We start from the raw sequence: 26,225 nt of genomic DNA, 5'->3' as shown, positions 1-26,225 counted from the left end.
TTTAATTCTCTAGTTCTTATTGATGTTTATAGTGTTTCAAATTGGGGATAAGGCCTTGGTATTATACATATAAATTATGTATAGTTAGCTTGTGTTCCCTTCCTTTCCATAATCTCTTATCCCCTGGTCCTCTTAATATTTGTCTTCTAGCTTGGACAACAAGAACCTGGTGAAGAAAATCAAGAAGGTGGATGCTATCATCTCCATCAATAGCTTCCAACTGTGAAAGGATGAAACCAAGATCACACACATCAAGGTTTTCTTTAACTGAACCTAACAAATTATTAAAAATGGCAGCATTGACAAGAGAATACAGATTACCAAAAGAGGCAGTATTGGCAATAAAAGATACAATCTGAGCTAACCTAGACAAGAAAAAGGAAAGGTTAAGTACCTTCATATATTGCAAATCAAGTTCTCGAACGCCAATATGAGCATCCATCTCAAACAATTCATAGAACTTCCCCATCTGATAATAAAAATATGTCATGATCAGCTCCAAATTAGTTGAGAATAGAAGATTAAGCTTCCTAGTGCATCATATTCTATCATGAGCGCAAATCTAGTAAATGCTAATACCTTGAAGAATAAAACCTTATCCATATGCTTTGACTTGAATTCCCACCATTGCCTCTATAAAACAAGCATAATAACCAACGCAAAAATAACAAAAGAAATTTACAACTAAAGGCCACAGAAACAGAACAATACCTGTCCACCTGACAAGGTCTTCAAAAATTCAGGTGGCAAATAAAGAGTTTTTGGATCATAGTTTTCATCTCCAGGGCATCTCCTTTTAGCATCCATACGCCCTCTATTATAAAGAATAAATATGTTGATTTCACCTATCAAAAAAAAAACTGAAGAAGTTCTAGCAAAAACACTTCATAGATAGCATTAAGCTCAATCCAAGGACAGCTATTTTATCATTTTTTAATGCAACAATCTTGCATTGCAACAGATCCAAGTATGCACACCAAGTCTGTGGACCTCAATTATGAAATTATTATGCTTATGTAAGTCTTACATAGATTCTTCCATAAGTTAACCTCATGCTTGAAACCCTGATCGTATATAAACTGTGAACAAATCTTATTCATGACATATGTAATGTTTAGTATCTGGTAATTACAGGATATATATGCAAGTAAGTCCTTAACTCCTTGGTTTATAAAAGGAGGGGGGAAACATCTTGTTACGTGATATGTGTGTTAGTTTGCACAAGGTTTGTTGTGGCAATGTAGATTATAAGGTAAAATTGATGAGAATATAAGAGACTCTTCCGTGTGACCATGGGCTTCAGTAATTTTGCTGAAAGACAATTTGTGACTCTAAATCTGATCTTATTTCTTGTTTTTTTATCTTTATCTTCTTTGTTGCTCTTTTCTTACTTTCCTGATATAATATTGCACCCCTAATAACTGGTAGGCAGTACAATGATCATAACACAAGCTTGGCTCTAGTTGAGCTGGATAAAATTCTTTAATAAAAAATCTTAAACATGATCTTTGGCTCAATATTGTATCTAGCTAGATTCAATCTCATTTACTTAATATACAAGGTTTAAAATGGTCAAGCTCAAATTGACACATTTGTATAAATAAATAAATAAATAAATAAATAAGTTGTTTCAAATGAACAAAGTGAAATGGCCAATCAATTAAACTGTATGTTTGTTTGACACGGGTATGGTGAATATATATCATAAGCCGTTGTTTATTAGAAATATCAATCCTACCTAGACTAGCTGAACTGAAATTATGAGTTCATCATCAGAGTCACCCACATCATAAAAAAAATTAATAATAAATAAAATCAAACAAAAACCAGCTTGCTTTGACAATGTAAAAGCAAGCAACACATAATCAAATCAAACTTCCTTTGCATAGGCTCTGGAGTGAGGAAAAAAGAAAACTTACACCCGCAAGAATCTGAACTTCTCTGCTTCTCGTCTCTCAAACCGTTCGGCTACTTCAGAAGTTAGAATGTTGTTAATAGCAGTCTGGATTTGTGCCCCTGAATGACAAATTCTTCATCACAACCCAACTCAAACTAAGTTGTATACTAGATGGAGAAAGCATTTATATACAACCACGAGTAACAATTGGATGACAAGATCAGATATGGAAATGCTCTTGAAGCGGAGTGAATCCAAGTTATCACTGTAATTTGCATGAAACCTATCAAACTTTTCCTACCAATTACTTACTCTTATCACTAGTCAAGGGTGAGCAAAAGGAAGTAATTTCCGCTGCACATGGGGAGGATTTATTCATAATCTTCCCTCCATTTCCACCAAAATTTAATTTTTTAGTACAATCTAAGCTTTCAACGTCCATCTTCTTCCTTTTCTTTGAACCTGTAGATGTCCTGGACCGGCCACTCGAGTTCGCCACAACCACGTCGTCCTCATCCTCCAATTCCACCTCATCTGAGTCATCTTCCTCCGAGTCCTTTCCCCCAACCTTTCTCCATTCCTCGTCACCACTAGAATCCTCCTCGCCAACCCCATCCTCCACATTCCCTGAGTTACAATCCTTCTCCACCGTGCACGACAACCGCCTCAGCCGACGGAGCCTTCTTGGCGGCTCCTCCTCCACCCACTCAAACTTCTCTCTGCTAAGATCAAGCGCCTCATCCTCTCCGTCATCATACAGGACCAGGTGCTTCCCTTGCAAAGCATCGAAGGAAGAGACCCTCCCTTCGTACCAGACCTTGTCAAGGGGCCAGAAGACTTTGATCCGCCTACCGACCACATCCTCCGAGAAGCCACTCTTGGCGGCAGAGGGAGGAGTGTTGGCACCGGGAGAGGAGGAAGGGGAGATCACGAGCCGCGGCTTCTTCTCCTTGGGTTGGGGCGGAGAGGGATCGGCACTTGGGCTGGGATTAGGGCTAGGATTAGGGCTTCGCTTGGAAGCCTGGCCGGGAGAGAAGAAGGTGGTGATCTGGCTCTGCTTCCGAACAAGCGGCGAGCGACCGCTAAGGCGGCGGGAAGGCACCATTAGCGGTGGAGATCGAAGGCTTCGGAGAGAGGCGACGAGGGCTTTTGAGCAGGAGGTCGAGAGACGGAGCGGCGGGAATCAGAGAAGAGGAAAAGGCGGGAATCCACGAGCGCTTGTCCACGTGAGCGGCCCGGACGCTACTTCTCGACGGCGGCACGAAACTCGCGATTACGCTGTGTTTACCGCCGTGGAGTAAAAGGAGACGAGAGAGAGGGAGTGGAACTAAAACTATTGGCGAGAAATGGATGCGCATGCCTTTCTTCTTCCTTCCAAGTAAACAGCCACTTATTCTCTGCGGACCGTTAATTTGACGTCCGCATATTCGCAAATGCAGGCTTCCGCATAACCTAGGTAGCGATGCGAAGGTTCCGCCACGCCCCTTGTCGTCGCCGAACACCACCCTGGTCGGATCTCGCCGTCTCTCTGGCCAGAAGCCGCCCGCACCGGAACCACACTATCTTCTTCGCCACAGTACCTTCTCTCCTCCATCGTCAGAAGGTAGCCCTCGGTCCTCCCCTTCGTCGCGCAACCAACTCACCGCCACGGACTCGCGAACTCCGGCTCCTGCAGCCTGCGACCACCACCACCGCCTCCCTTCCCTGAGTTAGATCCAGGTACATCTTCCCGAACAATTTTCAGTCGCCTACCTCAATTCATGATAATGAACAACCCTAGAATCCGGCACACTTTTGTAACACTTCTCTTTTCAGAACGCTTAAAAAACTGGTTTTTAAGGGAATGGGAGCAATCCTCCATTTCGTGAAGGAGGGTTTTGAGCTTAGGACCTTAGCGACAACTAACAAAGCTTTTTCCATCTTTTTATTTTTTTTTATTTGTTAGTTGCCACTTGATACCGACTAATCAGGACTGGTCCTACCTCACAGAAATTGCCCACTTGCAATTAGGATAAATCAGAAAGCACTCGCAGCGGACAGTCCATTAACCCAGCTTTGTCAATTGTCCATTAAAGAAAACTCATCCATTAATTCATCGAAGTTGGGACTTAATTCTTAGATATTTGAGGAAATTGAAAAGGCACATGTCTAGGAAACCGAGAAGGCTTTATCATCTTTTGGAGCAAATGTGATATCGCTCACCCCAAACGATCTAATATCGCCGGCCCTACGACAAGATACAGATAGATAAATCACGAGGGATATTTTGCTCTAGCTAGGTGTGTCAAAAATGAATTCCACCCGCCAACCCGACCCGAGTCGACCCAAAAAATATCAGATTCGGGTTGAGAGTTTTCGGGTTGTGTTAGAATTGGGTCGGGTTCTGATTGACCCGAGTTGACCTGAATTTAAGGTTTAGTATTTTTTGGGGATTAAATCAAATTTTTTTAAAAAATTAAGATGTTTTTATATATATCAATATCAAGGTTAGTATTTAGATAAAAGTGAGGAACTATAAAAAAGATAGCAAAAAAATCGTTTTTAATAGGATTATTTGGGTTCGGGTTCAAGTTTAGATTTTTTTATAAAATCCTTGCTTCAACCTATTGGATTAAGGAACTTAAGTACTTAACGAGACAGTTTGCAGTCATTAGGAATTGATATCAAAACATATTGGAGCAAACACTCATGCATGTACCAACTACGTCAATCCGTGGGGGCGTACTTTTACCATCTTGATAGAAGACACCTTTGTCTAGGAAACAATTGATTACACTAACAACAAAATTAATGCTGAACCTTGTCACAACTACATAATTTAACTTAGCTACTAGCTCAAGAAACCAATTACACATCTACCTTAACATTTTTTGTTCTCTACTGCATTAATTTTTTTTCATTTGCCTGAGTAACATACACTTCAACATCAGACAACAAGATCATATGTTTACGTTGTTTATACTAAACTATAGAACTGTGTCTCAATTTCAGTTAGCCACCGTTCATCGACATTTCCTCGTTGAATAGGTTTACTTTGTTTACTAGCTTCATATATCTTCGAAATTATACCCTTTATAATTTCACAATGTATACAGCTGAGGTATGTTTTACTAGGTTCTTGTTAGTAACCCAAGAATTGTACTCGTCCGAGTTTGACTAACATGAAATGCAAGATACCAAAGGTTTTAGTCAAGTAGATTTATAGTTTGTGCTAATGCTATTTTAGACAAGATGATGACACTCTCCTCTATTCCTCCAGTCACTTGTTGCTAGTGTTCACAATTGAAAATCGATGCTTCATGTTCTTAGTCATCTGCCTCTTGAAGTTCTGTTGACAAAAATACCACAGTCTTTTATCATTTTGCTTACATCTCATTCAGGTAGAAGTGATGGAGGCTATCTTTTGCTACCGATGATGCGGTTGTGGAGCTAGAGCAGTCGCTCAAAGTCGGTAGACAGGTTATTTCCGAGAAGCCTGATTTAGAAGGTGTTGAGCCATTGAAAAACATCTCAGTTATAATCTTTAGTTGCCTTTTATCCATAGACGTTTAAAGTTGAAACACTTTTTAGCTCTTTTTAGTTGTCTCTCATCAAAATCCTGTTTTATTCTTAGTTTCGACGAGCTTGAGAGCGAATATATTTGATGTACAGATGTCGGGATGAACCACAAAATCCCAAATGTATACATACATTCACAAACTGAATGCTTAGATGAACCACAAAATCCCAAATCATGGTTGCCTGATTGCGAACGACTTGCAAGTTACAACTCAGATCCATTTGCAGTTAGATTCTAAAAGCTACAATCGCTACTAGTGGCATGTCAAGTAGACTCAAAACTTGTGTATGTATACATCGAGTGCATCGGTATACAAGGAGAAGAAGACCCCCAAACAATGCGAAATTCATGCTGGTTTTTGTCATGCATAGGAACATTAACAGTTAGTATTCATCACCTCTTCTAGCTCCTCCATACCTGTGTCATATAATAAACCATTTTTTACAAATCTATTTTTTGTTACTGATATTTTGCCGCGATGTTGTATTTTTACAAATATGGATGAATCCTGAGCTGAAAACATGATTTCTTATAGATATGATAGGGATCCTCTTTCTTTTTTGATATTTGTTTGTAGTTCTTAAAATTCAATCAACTATAAATGGATTTGGCTTGTTTATGTTTAATCTGATTGTTGATTTGGAGGTTGAACTGCCAAACTAAAATGGCTTCTATTGCTTAATTCCTCAAGTGCTTAATGAATATTCGCGATTGTTTCTCTTTTCGCTTGCACAGGAAAGGAACTTTCGGAAACATACTTCGGTAGTAATACCGACTAGCATTTTATCTCAGGTGAGGGAATTGATCTCAAACTCGGCTCAAGAAGCCTACAGACAATGATGCAGACCATTTCAGTCACTCCTGTATGTTATGTTGATTTGTCGAGTTAACCGAGTTTTGTTCATTGTATGTATGCCCGGAACATCCATCTTAACCGAGTTTTGTTCATTGTATGTATGCCCGGAACATCCATCTTCCGCGCGAGTTTAAAAACAGTCATCAACTCAAAGGCAAAGAATTCATTCAATGAACACTTGGAACAAACAGACACCAATCCAAGAGGTAAAATATTCATTACAGTTTGAATCTTGTTCTTGGCAATGCCGGTGAAGTGTGGCCTAGGAAACCACCTTCTGTGTCTCCGGCCGTGTTCGTGTTCGGCGGTTGCTTTTCTCCGTTGTCTCTTTGTTGGAGCCGCCACTACTCGGGGCTGTGTACACGAAGGGGCCGGCGAGGGCATCCTCGTGGAGATTTAGGAGTGGCTCGAGGGCATCAACGACGGCGTGCATATCGGGGCGCAACTTGGGCTTGAGGCTGAGGCACTTGTAGGCGATGGCTGCCACATTTTGGGTGGCGGTGGCCGAGTAGAGACCTTCGAGGTGGGTGTCGATCACGCGAACGAACTTGGTGGGGTGATTGAGGTACGGCCGTGCCCACTCGACCAAGTTCTTCTCCCGCGGCGGTCGGGTCTTATCCACCGACCGCCGGCCGCTCAACAGCTCCAGTAGCACCACGCCGAAGCTGTACACGTCGCTCTTCTTTGTCAAATGGCCGGTCATGACGTACTCGGGGGCGGCGTAACCATGGGTTCCCATGACGCGGGTGGAGACATGGGTGTCTTCGCCCTCGGGACCGTCCTTTGCCAATCCGAAGTCGGAAAGCTTCGCCGTGTAATCCTGTAGGCAAATAAGAAGTCAGCCGCCATGTCGAACTAGTGAACTTTTTGACTTTTAAATCGAATAGTCAACTGTCTAACACGTTTATAAAGAAGTAACTTACCGAGTCAAGCAAAATGTTGGAGGCTTTGAAATCTCGGTAAATGACGGGTTGGCGGGATTGATGAAGAAAGGCGAGTCCCTTGGCGGCGCCCACAGCAATTTTTATCCGCGTTGACCATGGTAACGAAGCCAGAGACCCTGTCAAAGTCAACCCAATTAGGTCACATGTTGTTAACTCACCTAAAACATATACATGCAGAGCAGTTAAAGCAAGAGTTAATATATTGAAAATATATAAAATTATAGCTAGGTGGTATTTTTAATTTTTTTTTAATCCTATAAATCTGAAAAGACAATATATTGAGATAAAAAAGAATATTTTTTTAAAAAATATGAATAAATTGATTGATGATGCATTTCACACTTTCAAAAAGAAGCTGCCAAAGTTGAATTTGTCTGTCCTACATCATTAACTTATGTATCTTGATGTGATGGTTTAGCTACTACTCTCGTTCATATCCCAACTTTATTCCCATCAACTAGAAGATTTTTAAGGGAAATTTCATAATTCAACCACATAAAATTAAAAATTAAAATAATATTAATAATAAATTAAATTAAATTCAACTTACTCTTGAAAAGATGGTTCTCAAGGCTTCCTCTGGCCATGTACTCATAAACTAGCATTCTGTGTTCATCTTCACAGCAATATCCAATCAATTTCACCAAGTGAGAATGCCTCAATTGCCCAAGAAAAATCACTTCTGCCTGAGAAAATTAATTAAATAAATAAATAAATTTAAAAATATTAATCGAATGATTCATTAGTAATTAATATGGTTAATGGATGGATTATGCTAATTAATTAATTAATTACCAGCCATTCACGGTGCCCCTGCCCGCCTTCCAGATCGAGGGACTTGACGGCGACGAACTGCGCCGGCAGGCCGGGGCGGAGCTTGTCGTCGACGAAGCCCTTGTAGACGGGGCCGAAGCCGCCGGAGCCGATGAAGTTGGTCATGGAGAAGTTCCTGGTGACGGCCCGGAGCTCCGCCAGGGTGAACACGTGGAGGTTGGAGCCCGGCAGGCTCAGCGACAGCTCCTCCGCCGACAGGGTACTGATGTCGTTGTAAGAGACCCTGCTCGGAGGCGAGCTGGAGGACTTACCGGCCTTGTCGCCGTCGCTTCCGGCCGAAGCCGCCGCGACGCTGCCGGCGCCAGCGCCGCCCCAGCAGCTCGCCGTTAAGGAGTGGATCCACGAGCGGAGGCGCCTGGTCATGGTGTCGGCCGCCGATTGGATGAGGACGGAGGAGAGATCGATGGGGGAGATGATGCTGCTCTGCCTCAGCAGCCTTAAGAAGGAAGCTTATATGAACATGGAGGAGTTTTAGTCAAAGTCAACCTTTGACCGCGCCAAAGTCAACAGGGTTAACAATTTTGGGGGGACAGCATTGCCGCGGTTTGGTGTGTGTGGATACATATACACATCGGCATTATCCCACCTATTTCCTTGAACTATTCAAGAAAATAATCATATCGTACTCAATTGAACGAATATAAATAATTTTTTATCGAATTAAACCTTAAATTTATAGTATCTTGAGTTCTAGTATAATTTTTCTTAGATGTTCACTCTATGTAATTTTTTAGCGTGTTTGAAATATGAAAGTTCAAACTTTTCCATTTCAATCGGGAATTATTTATCATGTTAAACTCCTTTTAAATGCTTGTTTTAATATAATTATATCATAATAAAAATATTTTAATTGTCATGGGCATATGACCATGGGTCCGTATCACGGGAATTAAAGCCGTACGATCGTAACAACATGGATCTGATGGCTGTGCAGAGGGACACACGTCGCGATCCTATTGGACTTGCAAAACCAGTCAAGAAGTCAAAACACACGGGTTGACCAGGTCTCAGGTGGTAAGTCCAAACTCTCTCCGGCTTCTGAATGAAGTGCTTGCGAGACGGCGGCAACCTGAAGCCGTCGACATTGCCGCCGAAGAAGAACTGGTTCTCGATGTGTTAGATGAATCAACGAGCTCGCGGGATTGCTGCCACGTCGACCGCTCCGGTCCGCACCATCCGGCGGCGCCGCCGTAGCTGGCGCCTAGCTAGAGCACTTTAAGGTCCACCAGAAGGCTTTTATAAAGAGAATGAAGTCATGAAAGGAATTTTATTGATGCAGTAAAACAGTGTGTAAAACAGATAAATTCATGTGGAAATTAAATCCTACACGCCCACTAAACTAAAGAGAAAAATTCACTACGTCGAAAACTTAAATATTCTTTTCCCCACCAATGGCGGATCCAGAAGGACCGATGCCTGATCTATCCGGACTGATAGAAAATAAAAGCCCCAGATCCTCCTGTTCAAGATCGTGGGGGTACGATCAACAAGTAGCTCCGCCCTTATTCCCGACTCATCGTTCAAAATGATACATTTCGTCTTGCGTAGTTAATGAAAAATTCTTTTAAAGGACAGTTGAGTTAAGAACCTGCAGAGGTGAGGTGATGGATGCTCCGCTGTGAGTATTTTTTAAATTTAATTTGATTAATTTTCTAATTTGATTAGTGGAAAATTTATATTCTTAGAATTAATCGGAGTTGATACTGTGATGAAGATAGGCCCTCTAAAAATATGTCAAAGCAATGAAAACTAGCTAATGTGATGGTCAAAATTACAGGATTGGGTGGACGATGAAATCGTAGATTGTGGATGGTCGTGTGGGCCTCTAGAGCCGGTCAGGCGGACCATCCGAGCGGTCGTCCTTCTCACTTATAATCGATTTCTAGAACCTAATACTAAGATACCCGACTCACCGCCTTGGTTGATCGAATCTTACGTCTGATCGGGCATCATGTGCTTCTTCGACGATAGTAAAGTTGAGTGAAGAATAGGTCGATAGTTCTATTCAGTACGATCGAGCTGGTGACGTCTTGGACTAGTAGCCCCCGATAAACTTATAGTGAGACCCACATACACATTTTATCATACTCTTTTGGAAGTTTGTACTATTGACAACAAAGAATGTCTAACAAACAAACAGTACTTTAGAAGGATCTAGTCTGTCATGTCGGAGATTTACATGCTCGTTTAAGGAAATGTGTTAGGGACACTTTTTAATTTGTCTTTTCCTAGGACGTTTTGGAATACATGCAACTACTTTGAGATACATGCATAGACGTTACAGTGACACTATAAAAAAAAAATTATATCCATAGATAAAGATATGCAATACTTTGTTATTTTACATGCTCCTCGCTATTATTCATTTATAGTATTCTTCATCACTGAACCAATGCCCGACGTGAGTGTCAGAGAGCTAACACTGTGAGCTCCTTTCATGTCCCGACATTTTACAAGATAACGAAAGATCTACTTCCAATCAACCATTAAGTCAAGGCCAAACATTAACCAGTGGTATTCGTTAGGACCAGTTTTCTTTTTCGTGCCATTTGTATTGCCCAAAATACCCCTTTGCGTTTCATCTCACAACTGTTTTGATCAAAATTACACCACTTTAAAACTTGTTTTGATCAAAACTCTACTATTTAGAACTATTTTGATGAACACGGCTCCATGTGAAACACACAAGACTAGAGTATTTAATTTTAAATAAAAAAACTATAATTAAAATATTTTTTATTATTTTTTAAAAGAAAAAGAAAAAGAAAAAGACTTGTAATAATGCAGTAGACCCTTCAAGTAGCTAGTGCCCCATCTCTTTCTTCTTTATGATGCAACAAAGTGGCTGATGCGGTTTTGGCTTCACTAATGTCTAATCATCGAGTCCCATGATCTTATCGTTTTGATTCCATCTTTTGCAACTAGTTGTCTATTTGATTGGCTTATCTCTATGAAGGTGGAGGCCGACATGCCGAGCGAGGGTGGCGGTCATGTCACCCGTGAGATACCTCTTCTATCGGTCCAAGTCATCGTTGGCCTGGACAACGGACTCTTCTAAGTGCAGAGCAAGCCCAATTCTAGCAATTACTATGGTTCCAACCTCCCACATTTTTCGCAATTCGGGCGGTTGCCGCCTCGTTTCACTTACTAGTTGTGGGTCTATGATAATTATCAGGTCGGCTGTTATCGAATCATCATTTCCGGGACTAGCACATCGAAGCTATAGAATCACCCTTCGTTGATGCATTCAATCCGTATTCCGTATCCATATTCTAAAACGGAAAGTCTGGGCTAAAACACATTAGTTATACTAAAGGAAGCACAAAGTAGCAGCAATATCTGGTGCCATGTATCCAATGGAGCCACAAAGCAAATTAGCAGTACAATTTGCCGTGTTTTCGACTGAGTTTCCCGTTCCGTCGCTCGCCGCCTACCTTGAAATACCAAAATCAGAGACAAAGAGAGTTGTCTCATCGTTGAGTAGCAAGTTGCTGGATAGGATTGTAAATGAGCCGAGCCCAGTTTTAAGGTGCTCAAATTTATTTGATAAGATAATCGAACTCTGAGTTTAAAATAAAGTAAACTTTTGAAATGATTAACATACAAGCCTTATCAAATCGAACACTTAACTTATTTATTCACGAACGCTTAATCCATTTATAACCTCATTATTATGCTTCAGATCGCAATGGATGACCTTCACAGACAAGTTGTGGTGTTGTTGCAGATGCTCACCCTCTTCGCCTAGGCTGCACGCCGTCACGACCCTCATCGGGTTTCTCTGCCGGATTCGCTTCAGAACTTGGCATTCCCTGTCGAAGCTCCTAGTCGAGTTCCCAGTTTGGAGGGTTCAAGACCTTCACTGCAACAATGCACCGTCGCCGCCTAGAACGCCACTCTAGACCCTCCCGTAGCTGCCTGATCCAGTCAGCCTTCATTGATTGAAATCTTTTGTGGCCGGCGAACGGCCACAGAACTCTGCCTGATCCAGTCAGCCTTCATTGATTGAAATCTTCTGTGGCCGCCACTAGTTCGCCGTAGCTGATTCGAGGGGATCTGACAACCGGCGACCATCTGCCGTTCCCTGCACCTCTGATGCTCAAATGAGAGGTCGGTGGACGACGAGAAGACCCCGCCGGCAGGTACGGAGCCATTCAAATCGTTGTGCTAGAAAAGTGTCCTGGTCAAGTGGATTAAGTGGATAGAATGGGTAAACTAGGCATGCTTAGTTTCATAATTATGGTCTCTGGGAATACGAAATACTTTGTAAAGTTAACTTATTTGGTGTTATTTTTTTCTCTCCCATAAAATAAAAACTTAAGAGAGAATAAAGAAAACTAAATAAATGTTTCAGTTCCTATCTAATCATCATTTTATTTTCTAGTTACTTCCAAAGTACATACAAGATATAAAAATAATGCCAAACAGATAATTACAATGCAACCGAACAAAAATCGCAATAGCTGGATTTTCAAGCCAAACAGATTGAAAAACTATCAAGTAGGTGATAGATTTGGAAAAAGTTGAAGTGCAACAAAGTCAATGGAATCCAATGCAAATCTAACACAATTAAACTATAGAAGATATCGCACATTTTTCCAATAATAAAGAACATCTTTATCGAGTGCCAAGTAGTAGTTTTGGCAAGATACAAACTTTTTGCTCATTGCTCTTTGTGGAAGACATAGCAGCAAACCACCTAGAGCATTTCATATGAGCTAAAACATATAGATAGGGAGAGAATATCAAAAGAAAAACACACTGGACAACAAGTCAACGGAATCTAATGCAAATCTAACACAATTAAACTATAGAAGATATCGCACATTGTCCTTTAATAAAGACCCTTTATTGAGTGCCAAGTAGTAGTTTTGGCAGGATACAACCATTTTGCTCATTGTGGAAGACATGGCAGCAAACCACCTAGAACATTATTATGAGCTAGAACATATAGATAGGGAGAGTATCATAGGAAAAGCATAAGCTACTGGCTGACTGCTTTACTAATAAGCCAAGAGGGAATAAAAGGAGAAAATACCATACCACACCAACTGTCCAAATGCAATACTTTAACTCTGATCATTTCCTTTCTTCCCAATCATAAACCGATCTTCATCTTTTTCAGCATTTTCCTGATCTTCTCTTTCCCAGTGATGCAGGATGGACCTCGGAGAGGTGGCAGTGACAGGGGAAGCAGAGAAGGTCTGGTAGACCAGCAATCCCCCACCCGGCAGCTCCTGTTCCAAGATTTTACTGGACGTGTAGCCATGGGTATCGACTTTCTTTCCCCAAGAGTGGGCATGCCCGCGTCCTCCGAATACAGTGACAGCAACAGAGAACTCAGAAGGGCCAAAACATGTAAGGACTCTCTCGAGCAGGTCATGGTAGGTCAGGAACTGAGAGTCGAACCCCATGGCCTCGTAGCTCGCATAGCTGAAACCTTCCTCTGGTGTTACATGAATTGTAGAGGCCGCCGGACCACATATCCCGTTCATGGAGTAACCGCATGGCTCAAAATCAAAGTCGCAAATCTCCATCTCAGGGATGATCTCGGAGATCCCGGAGATCTTGGTCATCTCATGGGCAGATGCAGCAACAGAATTCTTGTAGAAAATTGATGCACGTTGAGTGTCCAATCCAGTCATGCACATCTCCAAGGTAACCATAGGCGTCTCAGGCTTCTCCGTAGCATAGTAGATGTGCCATTTGTGTTTAGGCATTGCTGGATCAGTGATCACGTAGGCATTACCACCGGACTTGAGGTTGCCGAAGAAACCATTCAGGAGACTAACTTCCTCCGAGAAGCTTCGGTGTGGGGATGGCTGGGCGGTTGGGAAAATGAAGGTCCCTCGGGAGTACTTTGCAGACTGAAGGGAGAGCGAAAGTTCTGTAGCGAGCTCAAGGATTCTGGGAATGGAAAGAAGCAGCTTTGTAGTTCCACAAGTCTTCAGAATGATCTTGTAAGGGTAGACGAAGAGGCTCGACTCGGATAGCACATAGGAATCAAAGTCATCATTCGCCAGTTGAGACACAATGGTACAGCGTGCCAAGTCCAGAATAGAGTCTAACTGTGCCCGAGAAAGGGCACGCAGTCCTTGACCACGAGGGTCGGCAAAGATGGATGCCTCAGAGAAGGTGATCTCTATGCGTTTCTCGTAGCCCTCGAACCCAATCGCAGAGACCGGGGGGTCAGGGGAGTAATTCGTCGAAAATGCCATTGAGGTTGACGGAGAAGAGAGGTTGAGAGAGGTATGGTTATTAGAAAGCAGCTAGCCAGAGACTTTGAAGGAAAGAAGAACAACAAAATGCCAAAAACAAGACAGATCTTGAACTACTGGACAATCAGACAGGGCATCAGGATGGCTTCCTCACGCACTGCAAAGGATCAAAGAAAGAAATGATCAGAAATTAATTGTCATGAGAAAGCAAAACATAAATTGATATACAACAAAGAACAATAAGCACAAAGAAAAATATCCAATTTTTTCTTACGTTGGAGTAAGCAGCGGACTGAAACTTCTTGATTCCTCCGTGCGGTCGAACGTCTTCAATGCTGTAGCCGAGGGGAGCTTCGTACTGTAATGAATTACCACTACTAGATTTCTTCCCACCTTTTGACTCCATTAATTCATCAACAATATCTGCAAAATGACAAGACCAAACCCTAAGCAAAATGAATCAAAATGAGACATCATACACTGAAAAAAACATATGCAAAGATAGAAATCAAACATTTTCTGTATCACCAAAGAGACCAAAAAATGGAACAGCTAAAGATCACCACAGATCCAGAGAAACAAATAACACAAAGAAGAAAAAAATATAACAACGGGAAAGAAAAACCCAAGAAGAGCAAAAGCGCGTTGTTATTCTAAATTTTAACATGAGAAAACGTACGATCTAAAGGCCTGATGAACCTGATGCTACGGTGCCTATACGTTCACGATTCTCCTGTCTGGAACGGCAAGGAAGAGCCTTTTTCGGAGAAGATTCTTGCAAAAATAACACGGGTTGAACGACGAACGTGAAGAGCAGGAAACTCTAGGAGGCGAGTGGCTGAGGCGGAGGAAGAAGCGACGAGGGATTTAAATAGCGCCGGAGGAGGACGATTGAACACCCGCGTGTCGCAGTGAACCGTCCGCGTCATTCTCCTTTAACGCACTCTCCTTCGCTACCCTTCCAGCCCACCGCTTAATGTAATTGGCTTCCATCTGGGTCCCGTCTGTAGGAGTCACCAGTTTGACGCGGTAAATGGACTATTCCGCGTCCGCTTCGATTGTTGCCGCTACCCGACAAACTATAGGATACTCTGTTTTTTGCTACCCGGTGATGTACTCACATGCGTGACGATTAATACAGTCATACTCATATACCCACCATTGTGATTTACCACTGAACACGGTACCTTTTTGGGTGCAGATGCTGGATAGAAGAATAATTTTTAACAAACGCAACGGCAACCAGACCGGTCTACGGTTCACGTGATCTAAAGATTGCAAGCCAAAATAATGCATCTTTTTATTAAAGTATATTTATCTATTTATTTTGTTAGGCAGTATTTTTTTAAGAAAAAAATATAATAAAGAAAATATATTTTAAAAAAAATATACCGGGTAACGTGGACCCTTCCATAGTAGGGAGCATATTAAAAAGGTTGATCCAAATGCCGATAAATTTTTTTTATTGAAGTCATTTTAAATTTAACCTAATTAATTAATTATTTATTTATATTTAAAAATTCAGAATTAATATCTAAAACCTAATCCTATTCCCTCGGAGGTAAATAAACCAAGTCGTTTATGAATTATTCAAATCTTGATTTGATAAAAGCGAGCTTATTTAATAAAGTTAGTTAAAATAAATAAATCAAACTGAAGTTTTCATGAATCAATTTTTAAATGAAAAAATAATAATTTTGATATTAAATTTATAGATTTACACTTTATTTATAAAAAATATGGATACATATTAAATGTATTTATTAAAATAAAATTATATATTTTAATAACAATATTATAATCTTCTCTAAATATATAATTTAATTTTTAATAAATATTTAAATTTATAATTTATATTTATTAAACTCGTTTAGGCTCAATAAAAACTCAAATAAACTCGTAAACTATGAATATATTCATTAAAATAAAAATTCAAATAAACTCGTAAACTATGAATATATTCATTAAATAAAACTTGAGTTCAGCTCGATTATAAACAAGTTAAACTCAAACATTCAAGAGTTCGACTCAGCTCGGCTCGATTACATCCCTACCTACTCCATGGAGTGATTTAGATTGGGTATTACTCGATTGACTCAAGTATAATATTATTTGAATCCAAATTTATTATTATTGGATTGGGTTTCTAATAGGATTTTACTATTCGGAATCGAGAAATGATATGCTCCGGGAATAAAAAGCACGACAAGCTCAAGGAATGAGTCATCCCATTCCTACGTGGAATAAAAAACGCACAAAGCCTTCTCTCTTTGTCCAGCTCCTCCTGACTAAAATTTTACTTTGACTAAAACCCTAAGTTGCGCCCTCTCCTCCAATTTCTCATCCTGCCCTCTCTTCCGATTTCTCTTCCACACATAAATTGCGCCCTCTCCTCCGATTTCTCCATATCTCCTCCGATTTCTCTTCCACGTAGAATTTGTGCACAAAGCAGAGATCTGCCACCAGTGAAGCTCCTCCACCATCGAGCAAATCCTAAACTCGCACCCCCAATGAAGCCACAAAGCTCCTCCACGACCTAAGCCCTAAAGCTCCTCCATCGCCTAAGTCCTAAAGTTCCTCCACCAGTGAACCGTGTCTTTGTACGAGTTTATTTCTTAGCACGAATCTTCCCCTTATCATTGAACATTAAGTTCTTCCCCTTGCCACCATCATCCTTTCTTTCTTGACATTGAAGTCTATATCTAATGATTTTTCACTTGATCCTCCTATAATCACAATGCTAGTACTTATTGTAAAACTTGTTGAAAAACCTCTATGCATTGCTCTATTCCTTCATTGAGAATCAAACAAATACTTTGGCTCTTGAAGATGATTTTATTTTAAAATCATCTAATTATTTTTCTTAGTAGAGGATGATTCGAATAAAAGTAATTTAGTGAAAATGTTCATAGTCTAAATCTAGTTCTATTATATATCTACTTGGTATATAAACATAATTTTAATATTTCTGTGTTTTATTATTTTTACTACAGAATGATGTTTGTATTGTTTAAAAAAATATATAAAAAAGTCTTAATTTATTATTTTATTCCTTACATTTTATTTAAGTTACTCCTCTCTCACAAGATTGTTGGTCAAGGCACAAATTGTCAGTATTTTTGTTTTCATTATTTTTTATCATAGTATTATAGTAGTCGGTTCTTTATCAGCATTATCTTTCACTCGATGGTACATGAACGATGAATAATATAAAACTCTTCACATATTATAGTATTATCGATCACTAGCTATTCTCCAGATATCATGGACGGAATCCAATCTAGAAAGATAATTTTTTTTATGTCCAAATTTTAGAGTAAATTTTCATTAAACCAACATGATATTATGAGTTTCTTAATTATTAAATTTTGATTAGGTTAATTTGAAACTCAAAAAAAGGGGTGTGGCTCCTTTTTGTGACAAGACCCAGGACCATCAGAGAAAAATTAAACAATTATTAATACCATGTGTGACACTTAATGCCATCAGACTCATAGACCCACCATTGTGATTTACCACTGAACAGGGCACCATTTTGGGTGCAGATTCTGGATAGAAGAATAATTTTTAACAAAAGCAACGGCAACCGGACCGGTCTACGGTTCACGTGATCTAAAGATTGCAAGCCAAAAGAATGCATTTTTTTTATTAAAGTATATTTATCTATTTATTTTGTTAGGCAGTATTTTTTTTAAGAAAAAAATATAATAAAGAAAATATATTTTTAAAAAATATCCCGGGTAACCCTTCCATAATAGGTAGCATATTAAAAATGTTGATCCAGATGCCCATAAATTTTTTTTTATAGAACTACAATAGCCATTTTAAATTAAATATTATGACCTAATTAATTAATTATATGTAAAAAATCAGAATTAATATCTAAAACTTAATCCCATTTATAGGGATGTAAATAAACTAAGATGCTCATGAACTATTCAAAACTTGATTCGATAAAAACGTGTTTGAGCTCGTTTAATAAGACTCATTAAGATAAACAAATCAAGCTCAAACTTCATAATACTTAACTTGTTAGTTCATTAACATATTTATTAGTAAGGTCATTAATCAACTTTTAAATAAATAATAATAATTTTGATATTGAATTTATAGATTTACACTCTATTTATAAAAAATATGGACAAATCTATTAAATTTATTTATTAAAATAAAATTATAAATTTTAATAACAATATTATAATTTTCTCTAAATATATAATTTAATTTTTAATAAATATTTAAATTTATAATTTATATTTATTAAACTCGTTTAGACTCGATAAAAACTCGAATAAGCTCGTGAGCTATGAATATATATTCATTAAATAAAACTTGAGCTCAACTCAATTATAAATTAGTCAAACTTAAACATTCAAAAGTTTGACTCAGCTCGGCTCAATTACATCCCTACCTGCCCCATGGCGTGATTTGGATTAGGTATTACTCGATTGACTCGAGTAAAATATTATTTGAATCCGAATTTATTATTATTGGGTTGGGTCCTAATAGGATTTTACTATTCGGAATCGAGAAATGATATGCTGCGGGAATAAAAAGCACGAAACGCTCAGGGAATGAGTCATCCCATTCCTACGTGGAGTAAAAAATGCACGAAGCCTTCTCTCCAACTCCTCCTGACTAAAATCTTACTTTAACTAAAACCCTAAGCTGCATTCTCTCCTCCAATTTCTCTTCCTACCCTCTCCTCTTATTTATTGACGATAGAATTCACACTTATTATTAATGATAACATGTGGTATATATAAATACCATTATAAGTGAAAATAGGAAAATACATAAATTAGGAAAAAAATAAGTATTTCTTAATAATAATTATTCTCTAATAACTAGAAAACAAATAACTATTTTCTAATAATAATTATTCCCTAATAAATATGAAAAAATAACTATTTACTTATAATAATTATTTCCTAATACGATTTCTCCTCTCCTCTCCTCTGATTTCTCCATATCTCCTCCGATTTCTCTTCCACGCAGAAGCTGTGCACGAAGCAGAGATCTACCACCGGTGAAGCTGCTCCACCGCCGAGCAAACCCTAAAGCCGCACCCCCAACGAAGCCACAAAGCTCCTCCATGGCCTAAGCCCTAAAGTTCCTCCATTACCTAATCCCTAAAGCTCCTCCACCAACTAACCGTGCCTTTATACGAGTTTGTTTCTTAGCACTTGATGAATCTTCCTCTTATCATTGAACATTAAGTTCTTCCCCTTACCACCATCATCCTTTCTTTCTTGACATTGAAGTCTCTATCTAATGATTTTTCACTTGATCCTCCTTTAATCACAATGCTAGTACTTATTCTAAAACCCTTTGAAAAACCTCTATGCATTGCTCTATTCCTTCATTAACAATCAAACAAATACTTTGGCTCTTGAAGATGATTTCATTTCAAACTCGTCCAGTTATTTTTCTTGGTAGAGGATGATTCGAATAAAAGTAATTTAGGTAAAAGGTTCATAGTCTAAATCTAGTTCTATTATATATCCACTTGGTACATAAACATAATTTTAATATTTCTGTTTCTATTATTTTTACCATAGTTTGTCACGGTATTATTTTAAAAAATATATAAAAAAGGCCTTAATTTATTGTTTTATTCCTTGCATCTTTATTTAAGATACTCTTCTCTCACAAAATTGTTGGTCAAGGCACAAATTGTCACAGTATTTATGTTTTTATTATTTTTACCACAGTATATTATGGTAGTCGGCTCTTCATCAGCATCATCTTTCATTCGACGGTGCATGAACGACTAGCAATGTGAAGCTCCCTGCATATTATATTATTGTCGATTACTAGCTATTCTCCAGACATCATAGACGGAATCCAATCCAGGAAGGTAATTTTTTTTATGTCCAAATTTTAGAGTAAGTTTTCATTATACCAATATGGTGTTGTGAGTTTCTTAATTATTGAGTTTTGATTAAGTTGATTTGAAACTCAGGAAAGGAGATGTAGCTTCTTTTTATGGCAAGATCCAGAACCATCAGAGAGAAGTAAGATAATTATTAATGAGTTGAAGAGAAATAACAAAAAAATTAAAATTGTAAATTAGTGAATTAAAGAAATGTACTAGTTACGAAGGTGCAATTGAATACAATGATATTTTGGATGATGTGAACAACAATCATGTAGCTATGCAGCTTAGTGATCAAATATGTTCATTGAATAAAAAGTATAGAGTAGCTATCGTTGTAATTGTATGTATCTGGATTGTAACGATGGGAATATAGTTGATGTAACTTATTTTATGATGTAACTTGACATTTTGATGAAATTCTAATTAATGTAACTTGTTTTGTTATGCAAAGTGAACTAGTTCTGTTCTTCTGAAACCTTTTCATTTGTTGAGAGGTTTGGAATTTAGGTAAAATTGTTATATGAGAATCTTGTGAAACCTTCATGAATTCATGTTCGCTATTAATGCATCTGCTTGTGTCTGCAATTTGAAACTACGAGCTTCTAATTTATGCTCGCTTGTGAAATATTTTGGATTTGAGTTGATAATCTTTATTATAATTTGATTACCAGTCAAGGAATAATCTAAACCATAAAAGATAAAGTCCTCAAAGAACATGTGAATTTTGAAGGTTAAATTTAATGTGTTAAACAAGATGATTCTTATCTATACCTTGAAAAAGTGCAAGAGCATTCTGCAAACCATGAACTCAGGTGTTCCATTTCTAAGTTTTTCTATGAGTTCAGTAAAATTCCAGAACAGCTTCTTTTATAATTCTGACTTAAGTGAACAAGGGTGCACAGGATCTGAAATATTAGGTCTTGCATGTGCAGAAGAAGTGGGCAAGGCTTGAAATATCAGGTCCTACGTAGGACTTGAAATATCAGGCCCTGCATGTGCAGAAGAAATGAATCAGGTTCAAATCGACTCAGTTTGCTACTAAACTTCGAGTTGAGCAAGGACCACACATGCAAGGAAATGAATCAATTTCAAATAGAGTAAACTGAAAGATATTATACAAATTGAAATAGCATTTTGATTATCAAAACAGTATGCTACAAGACATTTTGATTATCAAATGTGACTTGCTAACATTGATGAGGCACTTTAGAATGCCTAACAAGAGGACATGCTTTACAGTAGTGAAGCCTTCTAGATTCATACGGCTAGATTCAAACTCTTCATGCTCTGCCATACACTAAATCCCATCCACTTTTCACCATAAAATAAAATCATCATAAGATCTGCACATTTCAAAAATCAATACATCCACACTAAAATCCTTACAACCAAACAAATACACCGGCAGAATCTTTACAAACAAAACCTCCACAAAAACAACAATTGCACACCAAATCTTGCCACCATAGTTCTGATCAACAAATTCAAAAAATTTCACTTTTGAGTCCCCAATAACTATCTTCTGTAGCATTATTCGAGGTTATTTGTCGGAAAATAACCAAGATGAGATGGTTGACGTACCTATACACAACAGTAAAGAATTATCAAGTATATACTCAACAGTAAACTATTAAAAAAATAAATTGGAAAAATAGTACCCGTATGGTTTTAACATCATATCATTTCCATAATGATACATAGTCATTATAAAAAAGAACAACAAGTATTATCAATTGTAATCATATCAAGAAGCAAAATCAAAAAATCATGCTTTCCAATTTTGACTGGACTCTTAAATAAATGAAATGTTAAAGTACCAATGAAATGTGCAAATAAAATGTAAAATCATTTTTCCAATTTTGATTGGACTCTAAAATAATCTTAACAGTACCATTTCTTGCCAAAATTACCAACTCTAAGTACATATACAAATGAAATGTAAAGTGATAAATTCTAAATTTAAAAAATGTTATGTGTCTAACTTATATTTTAACTGGACTGATCATCGATCATACTTGGAAAATTCATATTTGATAACTCATCTTGCTTTTTATCGACTGTAAAATCCTGTAGATAGATGTACTTATGTTCAATATTAACAAATAACAAAAGTAAAATTAATTATCATCAAAACATAATACCAAAAGCATATTTCACCAAATATACAACCAAACTTTTTTCTGAGACTTTGCCTTTGCCTTTTTCACAATTTGCTCAATTTTGGATTGTTTTTGTTTAATTGGTGGACGACCACGAGATCTTACTTTTAGAGGACTATGAAGCTATTTGCTCTCATTTCTTGATTCCTCATGTATTTTATTGTTGTCTTGTTAATCATCCAATGAATCACCAATATTTATATCTATAATCCTCTTTTTTGCTTCTTTCAATATCTCGGTCAAAACAAAGCACCTCTCATCATTTTTTGACCCAAGTTGCCCCACTTCCTATAGCAATGGTTGAAGATTATTATATCTTTTTCATTTCTCTGCATGATGATAAGAATCATCATAAATATTGGTGATTCCTTGATATCCACGTTTAATGTCTTTGCACCATCGTTCCAATGTATAATTTTCTGAAACTATAGTGAGTTAGTGACATTTCTTTTCACCAGAACTGACGTCAAATGTCTACACATAATTCCACGAAACTCAAAGAGACGACACAAACACTTCATTTGAGATTGTAACTCACTATATTCTACCCAAAAAGAAACGTTTTTTGGAGTTGCTCCCTCTTTCCCATATATAGTTTACGTCACCTCAAAAAAGAGTGTTGACACTTCTTGCTTCACAAATGTAGTGTTATAAAACATCAAACCTCGCAATTCATCTTGAAACAACCTGAATATTTTGTTAGTGTAAACACTTTGAAACTACTTTTCAATTGGATTGTCACTGATAACTGGAATGATTGAATTTAATGATGTAAAATCAAAATTATCTTGCTTTTTAATCTTGCTTTTCAAAACATTGTCATATTATTTAATAAACTGCTTCAAAGTTATTTTTAAATGAACATAATCATCAAAAAATGCATTCATACTTTCAGTTTTTTGACTTGTCGACATCCCTACCCAAAATGTATCTTTCACATATACAAGCATCCACTTATGATGAATTTCATATAAGGAATTCAGCCAATCATTTTTCTCCAAGTTAAATTCTTTGATTAATTTTTTCTAATTGCTATTACATTCTTCAAATGTCATAAAATTGTAAACAATATTCTTCAAGTTTCTCTTTATCAACTTATAGTTGGCATGACTACTAAATAGAGCCGTCAATTTGGGTTAGGCCCGTCAGATTGACCCACCCCGCCAAACAATTTAAGCGGGTTGGGTTGAAATTTTATAAACCCAAGCTCGCCGCGGGCTGGCCCACCTAGGCCCGTGACCCGCGCGGGTCGGCCTGTGACGAGCTTGGGTTGACCCGCGGGTTGAGAAACGCATGTAAGCTAAGTTTTATGTCAATTTATTATCTTTCTCTGTTATAATTTTAAAATAAAAATAGTACTTTTCATCCAACATAAGTACCAGTTTGTGTTTATTTATATTTAAAATACATATTTATGGATACATTTGATTGATGAACATTTTAAAAGTAAAACGTTGAAGATATAAAATATTTTTTTTAAAAAAATTTGATGGGCCCGTGAGTTGGCCCGCCAAACCCGCAACCCGCCTTGAATTGGGTTGGGTTAGAAATTTTCCAACCCGCCAAGTTGACTGGTCGGCCCGCCTCGCCCCGCCCCGCCCCGCCCCGCCCCACTACGAGTTGACTCGTCTAACAGCTCTACTACTAAACTTGGCTAGAAGTTTTTTCATAATATGCCAAAGACATAAACGTTGATGAGAGTCCAGAAATGCCCCAAGAATTGCAATTTCCATGGCTTTGCATTGATCTGTAATAATAACTCGTGGAGCTCGTCCTCTCATGCATGTCAACCATGATTTAAATAACCAAAAGAAAATTTTAGAATCTTCTTTAGATATCAACCATAGCCAAGCAATATGAATTCACCATGATGATTTACTCCAACAAACGGAGCAAATGATATATCATAACTATTGGTAAGATATATAGTATCAAATGTAATGACATTAGAAAAAGAATCACATGCAACCCTAGATCTTGCATCAGCTCAAAATATATTTCTTATGCGAGAATCTTTATCAACGTCATTCAAATAAAAGAAATTTGAATTTCTACTTCGCATACGACAAAAGTAATTATTCAAGGCTCCTGCATCATCATTCCCAAGTCTTAATCTCCGTGATTCTCTCATCAAACAATAAATTTTTATAGCCACCGGCTTCAACAACAAATGATTGAAAACTCTTACTCAAAGTTTTTCCCACTTGATCATTTAACTCTAATTTCCTCTTAGTTCGGGAATCTAACACTTTATTACATCTAAAATGTCTTGACTTCCTTAGACTTAATGCATGATTGTATTCAAGTTGAATACTAGTAGTGACACATAATCCATCATTCTGAACTGTAATATTAATTTTTGCTTTGCAATCCGTTTTGCTACAAGGTCTAGGATAAAAGGAATATTTCACCCTAGGAGCAGTCTTATCATTTTAGAGGATCCGAATGAAAAATACTTCAGCTGGTCATCATCTCCTTTTTTGAAACCCATCTTTTAAATACCAAAACCAAGACCCTAGGCAGAGGATTTGTAAAAATCGTAAGCTTCTTCTTCAGCTGAAAAACACATCCCAATTTGTAGAGTATCAACTTTGTTTGAGCTTGACGAATCACCCAACACTTGGAAATCACCCTCAATTAGTAGTTCTTGTTCCATAACAATTTTACAGCCTAAATTCAAACAAAATAGTTATTAGCAAACTTTGATACAGAGCATAAAGAAGAGAAATTATAAGCTACAAGAAATAATATGCTGCAAAGAATTACAAATAAATAAACAATATAACATAAATCAGACCATAGTCACATGAATAATAAAATCTCGAATCATAAATCTACAAAACACAGCAAGATATATGCGGTAAGAATTACAAATAAATAAATAATTACATAAATTAGATCAGAGTCATATGAATAACAAAATCTAGAATCACAAATATGCAAAACACAGTATAAATCCGCTAAAAATCGGTAAAACACAGCATAAATATGCTAAAAGCAGATAAGACTTCGGTCGTTTTTTACTTTGTCGCTTCCAGAGGCGGCGATAATAGAATGCCAAACTTTGGACGAGACAGAGAAGGCGAAAGGGACGAAACAGAGAAGACGAAAGGAGTCTTGGGGATCACTTACCTCCTTCCAAGGAGGAGATCAACACGCTCCCCCGTTGTCCTTTAGTGAGTAAGACTTTGTTCGTTCTGTATGGAAGAGAAATCAGAGGAGAGGGCGCAACTTTTATGGAAGAGAAATCACATAGAGCGAACATTTCGTGCACTTATTTTTCCACGTAGGAATGAGTTGCCTCATTCCTTGAGCTTTTCTTGCTTTTTATTCCCGCAATATATCATTTCTCTTTTTTTTTATCATCATAAGGAAACCACTTTTTTAATATAATAATAATTTAATCAATATTTTTTATTTGGCCATGTAATTGTATTTATGTGGATGATATTATTTCTAATGAAAGTTTTGGTAACAAAAATTAATTAATTTAAATTTAAATTTTTATATTTATTTTATCATCTAAATTTATTATTATTTATTTAACTTTTATTAGAGTATAAAATTCTTTTAGTTTATTTCATTAATATTTTATTTTTTGTCCCATGTCCCTGCTTATAATTTGATTTTTAAAATAGCCCCTTATTTTATTTTAGAGATATTTTATACAAAATAATATCATTTTAAAACTACGATAGTTAAATCTGTTCTTATATAATTTCATCCTGAAAAATAGCATATTCATAATAAAATAATAATTTGGGAATTTTAAAATCCAAAGTATTTTGGAGGCGTATTTAAATTATTTATTATTTATTATTTTATTTTATTTTATTTTTTTTATAAATTTTAGTACTATCTAGTTCTTATCATCTCC

The 26,225-nt window shown here is 37.5% G+C and overlaps 3 protein-coding genes and 1 long non-coding RNA gene across 4 annotated transcripts; 1 reads left to right on the top strand and 3 right to left on the bottom strand.

Annotated features, from left to right (window-relative positions):
• Positions 1–18: 18 nt before the first annotated feature.
• On the bottom strand, positions 19–3,316 carry LOC122007211 (DNA mismatch repair protein MSH6-like). The gene is made up of 6 exons (XM_042563028.1): positions 2,210–3,316; positions 1,920–2,016; positions 712–814; positions 580–633; positions 395–469; positions 19–220 (listed from the first exon to the last, which is right to left on the bottom strand). The coding sequence occupies exons 1-6, from the start codon at positions 3,000–3,002 to the stop codon at positions 62–64; spliced, it is 1,281 nt and encodes a 426-aa protein (XP_042418962.1). The 5' UTR covers positions 3,003–3,316; the 3' UTR covers positions 19–61.
• Positions 3,317–3,480: 164 nt separating this feature from the next.
• Positions 3,481–5,613, top strand: LOC122007213. The gene is made up of 2 exons (XR_006118862.1): positions 3,481–3,616; positions 5,278–5,613. It is a non-coding gene; the product is annotated as an uncharacterized LOC122007213 (long non-coding RNA).
• An 842-nt stretch (positions 5,614–6,455) lies between these two features.
• Positions 6,456–8,526, bottom strand: LOC122007212 (serine/threonine-protein kinase RIPK-like). Its single transcript, XM_042563029.1, has 4 exons — positions 8,052–8,526; positions 7,807–7,942; positions 7,236–7,372; positions 6,456–7,132 (listed from the first exon to the last, which is right to left on the bottom strand). Exons 1-4 carry the CDS (start codon positions 8,451–8,453, stop codon positions 6,575–6,577), a joined length of 1,233 nt encoding a protein of 410 aa, XP_042418963.1. The 5' UTR covers positions 8,454–8,526; the 3' UTR covers positions 6,456–6,574.
• A 4,343-nt stretch (positions 8,527–12,869) lies between these two features.
• Positions 12,870–15,161, bottom strand: LOC122007210 (S-adenosylmethionine decarboxylase proenzyme-like). The gene is made up of 4 exons (XM_042563026.1): positions 14,988–15,161; positions 14,583–14,731; positions 14,452–14,465; positions 12,870–14,312 (listed from the first exon to the last, which is right to left on the bottom strand). The coding sequence occupies exons 2-4, from the start codon at positions 14,712–14,714 to the stop codon at positions 13,160–13,162; spliced, it is 1,299 nt and encodes a 432-aa protein (XP_042418960.1). The 5' UTR covers positions 14,715–14,731; positions 14,988–15,161; the 3' UTR covers positions 12,870–13,159.
• Between the last annotated feature and the right edge of the window lie 11,064 nt (positions 15,162–26,225).

The sequence above is a fragment of the Zingiber officinale genome, chromosome 7B (genome assembly GCF_018446385.1).
Source record: "Zingiber officinale cultivar Zhangliang chromosome 7B, Zo_v1.1, whole genome shotgun sequence".
Lineage (NCBI taxonomy): Eukaryota > Viridiplantae > Streptophyta > Magnoliopsida > Zingiberales > Zingiberaceae > Zingiber > Zingiber officinale.
Note: the sequence above shows the minus strand (reverse complement) of the source record. Positions and strands in the feature narration are given on the sequence as shown.

Coding starts and splice junctions, on each gene's coding strand:
- LOC122007211 (XM_042563028.1), bottom strand. CDS start 3,002: ATGGTGCCTTCCCGCCGCCTTAGCGGTCGCTCGCCGCTTGTTCGGAAG. Junction 634..711: donor AGACCTTGTCAGGTGGACAG/GTATTGTTCTGT, acceptor CTTGTTTTATAG/AGGCAATGGTGGGAATTCAA. Junction 470..579: donor ATAAGGTTTTATTCTTCAAG/GTATTAGCATTT, acceptor TTTTATTATCAG/ATGGGGAAGTTCTATGAATT.
- LOC122007212 (XM_042563029.1), bottom strand. CDS start 8,453: ATGACCAGGCGCCTCCGCTCGTGGATCCACTCCTTAACGGCGAGCTGC. Junction 7,943..8,051: donor AGGGGCACCGTGAATGGCTG/GTAATTAATTAA, acceptor TAATTTTCTCAG/GCAGAAGTGATTTTTCTTGG. Junction 7,133..7,235: donor CCAACATTTTGCTTGACTCG/GTAAGTTACTTC, acceptor ATTTGCCTACAG/GATTACACGGCGAAGCTTTC.
- LOC122007210 (XM_042563026.1), bottom strand. CDS start 14,714: ATGGAGTCAAAAGGTGGGAAGAAATCTAGTAGTGGTAATTCATTACAG.